General features: G+C 30.3%; 1 protein-coding gene across 6 annotated transcripts in view; it reads left to right on the top strand.

Annotated features, from left to right (window-relative positions):
* nolo (ADAMTS-like no long nerve cord) overlaps positions 1-5000 on the top strand; it is a 188606-nt gene that overhangs the window by 161660 nt on the left and 21946 nt on the right. For all 6 annotated transcript variants that reach the window (XM_035888047.2, XM_085664516.1, XM_035888049.2 and 3 more), the window contains 2 exons: positions 1892-2033; positions 2837-2969. In XM_035888047.2, the coding sequence (XP_035743940.2) occupies positions 1892-2033; positions 2837-2969 (275 nt within the window). The remainder of the gene's footprint in view (positions 1-1891; positions 2034-2836; positions 2970-5000) is intronic.

The following is a 5000-nucleotide window of genomic DNA, read 5'->3' as shown; positions in this document are numbered from 1 at the left end:
ATGTATGCAGACACACATATACATACATACATACATACATACATACTCGCACACATGGATACACGCACGTTTACAGAACATTCCGTTCGCGGTTCTTCTCTAACGAATTATTATTCCGCCCACAAATTCCGTCAAATAGCCACTCGAAGCCGCGAAGTTCGATCTCTCGAGGATTTATATATATATATATATAAATACATATATACGTTTCATAATGGACACAACGTTTGGGATTTCATACAGGACTCAACTGCATTTCATTTTCGTACACAATATACATAGAGAGAAATTGAATGAAACAAAAAAAAAAAGAAAAAAAAAAAAGAAGAAAAAAAAAGAGAGAAAAATAAAAAGGAAAAGTAAATAAATAAAAATCGGTGTAAGAAGAAGAAAAGTACGTCCCGATATTTTCTATCTTTCTTTTTCTACTTTTATTTTTTTTTTTTCATTTCTTTTTTTTCTTTTTTGTCCTTCTTTCGTTAATCCGCAAATATATCAATAACACTTTTCATAATTATCGAACGAACCTATCATAGAGGATATATCGAAGATGACAATTTTTTTACCAACGTTATAAATAAATATTCCATTTGGTAATTTACGAGGGTATATCATTCATTCTATTCTTCGATCAATATTTTTTTATTTTACAACGTTACTTTTTCTACCGGTATATAGTATCTAATCGATTTCTTAAAATAAAAAAAAAAACAATGATAGGTATACATACATATTTATATATATATATATATATATATATATATATATATATATATACTACTATATCAAGGTTCTTTTTTCTTAAAATATCTAATTACTTGGATCTTCGGTAATCTATCAATCGGTCTACGTGTATGATCTCATTAAGCGCACGTCTATCTTTTTTACTCTGTCTATCTCTTCTCTACTCTTCTTGTTATCGTCGTGTACTTTTTTTTTATAATATGCTTCACTTCCCACTCCCATCCCTCCTCCCCTTCTCTCTCTCTCTCTCTCTCTCTATCTCTCTCTCTTTCTCTTTCTCTTTCTCTCGAACACACCGGATAAGAAATGAATAATGTACTCTTCTCAAGGTACGAGGAAACCTCTATGCAAGCTGAATGACAAATCAGTCTACGGTCCAAGCCAGGTCACGAATCGACGTCAACCTTTTTCTCCTTTCACCTTCTTTCCTTCCTTCCTTCCTTCCTTCCTATCTCTCCATCTTTCTCGACTTCTTGTCGAAAGATCCTCACCGATAACTATTTCGGTCAAAAAGGAATTAACTTTTGTTTTCCTCCTTTCGCTAATTTTATAATAGCTACTTTTAAATTGACAAAACTTATCGAATAGATTGATAGATAATAGTACATGAACGAAATAAAAAATACGAAGAATCAATTTTCGTTTTTAAGGAAAAAAAAAGAAAAAAGAAAAGAAAAAAGAGAGAGAGAGAGAGAGAGAGAGAGAGAGAGAGAGGAAAAACGTTAATCATGACAATGCGAAAAAATAATGCGAGAAAAGAGCAAGGGATGAGAATAGAAATCGTTAAATCGTTCGCAATAATTGCCACCATAATTGGTGATTTCATTTCGATTACGACGTAATTAACAATGAGAAATATTTATTAGATAGAATTTTTGTGCGAACTAAAAAGATAAATAAATAAATAAATATATACATATATACTATATATATATATATTTATTTTTTTTTGTTCGTTATGAAATATTTATTGATATTAATATTAAAAAATAATATACGTATAATTATCCTTTTTATATTACATACGTGTCATGCAGGAACATTATTACAAAAATTCTTATCGGATATATGTGCGATCAATTTTTCCTTTTTCTTTTTCTTCTTCGTGAAGACTCGATAAAACGTCAATACGTTGTCGTGTTCACAGAAAGTGGGCTGCGATTTGCGAGTCGGAAGTAGCAAGAACACGGATGCGTGCGGAGTTTGTGGCGGAAATGGATCGAGCTGTCAATCGAAATACTCTTGGAACTTGGAACCGATATCCGCTTGCTCCAAGTCCTGCGGCGGAGGTAAGTAATTTCTTATTTCCAGACGATCATCCTTCTGCCCCTCACCCCACCCACTCCACCCTACCCCACCTCCACCTCCACCCGTCGATTCCCCAACCCCCAATCTCCCACCCTACCTCATCTCTCTCTCAACTCATCCCTTCTATTCCAAGGGAGATTCTCTTTGACAAAAAAATTTCATATCGGACGTTGCCGTCATATCAACGCAATCTTTTTTTTTTTGCTCTGTGTCCCTTTAAGAAAAGATTGAAAATTCAATAAAAATGTCTTTTACTCGATCAAAACTTCTCCATTTAGATTCGCTTATTTTTTCTTTTTTTTTCTTTTATATTTAATAATATTTTATTTTAATTATATTTATTTAAAAAAAAAAAAAATCGAATCGTTCATTAATCGATTGAATATATTTAAATTATTCTCTTTTCCCTTTCATAAATTTAGATAATAACGAAGAAAAACGTATCTGGAAGAATATTATGAGACAGAGTCCTTATAAAAGGATTATATTAAATCTTATATATATAATAAAAACAAAAAAAAAAAAGAAAAGAAAGAAAAAGAGAAAAAAAAAGAAAAACTAAAATGATTTCGCTTATTCGAGACAGAAGAAAAATTCTTATTAAAATTAATTTGAATTAAATCATCGATCGTTATTAAATGTCTCGGATTTATAAATAAATCTATTATACATGAATCGGATTGGATTTAAATGAATTATACCGTGCATCTTACTTTTCTTTAACTCGAACGAACGTAGAGTTTTTGGGCTTCTCCTTATCAAGTATTTTGTCGTTATTCCTTAGGTTTTAAAATAGCAATGCCAGTTTGTAAAGCAGTAGGAACGGACGATCGTGTTGTCAACGACAGCCATTGCAAGAACGATGAAAGACCTGAGAAGACTCTCGTGCCATGCAACACGCATCCCTGCACGACAAAGTGAGTATCGTTGCACGAAACACGGAGATATATACAATTTCTGTCTTCGTTAAACTCGTTCATGAAATACAAAGGAAGAAAGGAGTTTACTTTCTTTTTTTTTTTTCTTTTCCTTCTCTTTTTTCCTTTCTTCTTTGTTCGTTTAACTCTTATCTTTTTAGTTTGAAAATATAAAGATTTTTTCTTTTTGTTCCTTTTTCTTTTTCTTTTTTTTTTCTAATAGAAATATCATCATCGTACGTTTCCGGATAATTTTTAATATCTTATAAAAAGAAAAGAAAATACAGAAGAGACACACTACGTCACGGCTTCTTCTTATCACTTTATAGATATCCTCGCTACTAACGGTCGTTGATTTTTTTTAATTCGAGAATTTATTTATTTCATTTATTATTTCTTTTTTTCTTCCCGAACTCATTTAACATTCTTCCCCACTTATTTCATACTTATATATTTGTTTAATATGTCACTCGTAATGTTCACTCGTCGATGGATCACGTAATACTGAATAATTTCTAAACGTATCAACGAAATGTCCTATCGTTTCGACCTTCATACATAATAGTTTTTCTTTATTATATACAAATCTCTACGACATTGCGACTTATTCTCGAACGAATCGTATGTCTTGAGATCATAATATTTTGAAATTATTCGTCATAGATGTAAAATTTTACGTGAGTCATTGAAAAATTAAAGATAGCACATCTAAGCTTATATTTATATATATATATATATATATATATATATATATATATATAAATAATCGTTCTATTTAATTATCATTAAATATAAATCGAAATTAAATATATAAACAGCATATTCTTAATCCTTATCTAAATTTTATTCGACGTAAAGTTTCGATCGAAGAATAGTTTCTAAATTTTGCGATTTGTTTTGCGATTTGAAAAAGAAGAAAAATAAAAGAAAAGTCGAGTTGGCCAATAAAAGTCACGAAAAAGAATAATCGATATTTAATAACATCGAACAAGCAAGTTTCAAATTATTTATCAATGAACTATCGATGGCAATTATATTTTCGAGTTGCTCTTGTAAAATGATCGCGTCACTGAAAATGGATATCGATCCATAAAAGTTTCCAAACCCTTCAGATAGATGTTCCTTATTCAATTATATCAGACAACTCGAGAAACACTCGATACCACCCTTTTAACTTTGTTCGCTTTTAACGATCCCGCGATAAATGAGTTAGGCACTTAATAAATTATCTCCTCATTCGATCCATTATCTTATTTAAAAGATATCATTATTGAGTATAATATTTCTATTTTTTTTTCTTCTTCTTCTTTTTACGAAATTGATGTTGGCCAGAAAGTACGATCGAAGATTATTAAGAGAGAGAGAGAGAGACAGAAAGAGAGATTAATTGTTAATTTAATTTTTTCATCTGTCCGTCTTACTCTTACTATTTCTCTCTCTCTCTCTCTCTCTCTCTCTCTCTCTCTCTTTCTCTCACACACACATATATATATATTCATTTTCAACATAAAAGTGTAAATTCAACGACGTATTTCGTATCGTCGACTATTTCCTCGAATAGACGACGATGGTGTTAAGCAAGAGACAGCTTCGTTTAACATTTCACACATCTCGGTTTTGAATATTTCAGAGATTTGTCAGGTGCGAACGCGTTCCATCTTCTCTTAGAGAGGATTTTTCTGAAATGAGAAAGAGAAGAAAGAAAAGAATATAAAAGGGATAAAAGAAAAAAAAAGAGAGGGACAAAAAATAAGAAGAACATGAAGTCCGGTTTTGCGTCAACGTTTCAATATTTAAAATGAACGATCACGTCGAATTCATAGTCGACTTTAGTCGTTTCTTAAATAACACATTTCTTTCTATTAAAAAACAAAAAAAAAATAATAATAATAATAATAATAATAGTAAAAATATTTCTATAATTCTAACAGAAATATAAAGAAAGATCGATTAACTAGAGCATTGAAATAAAAAAAAAAAAAAAAAAAAAAAGAAAGAAAGGAATAATAAAATAAATATCAATCTTGGATG

The sequence above is a fragment of the Vespa mandarinia genome, chromosome 2 (assembly GCF_050613455.1).
Source record: "Vespa mandarinia isolate Hongniang chromosome 2, ASM5061345v1, whole genome shotgun sequence".
NCBI lineage: Eukaryota > Metazoa > Arthropoda > Insecta > Hymenoptera > Vespidae > Vespa > Vespa mandarinia.
The sequence above is the reverse complement of the archived record's forward strand: the minus strand, read 5'-3'. Positions and strand labels throughout refer to the sequence as shown.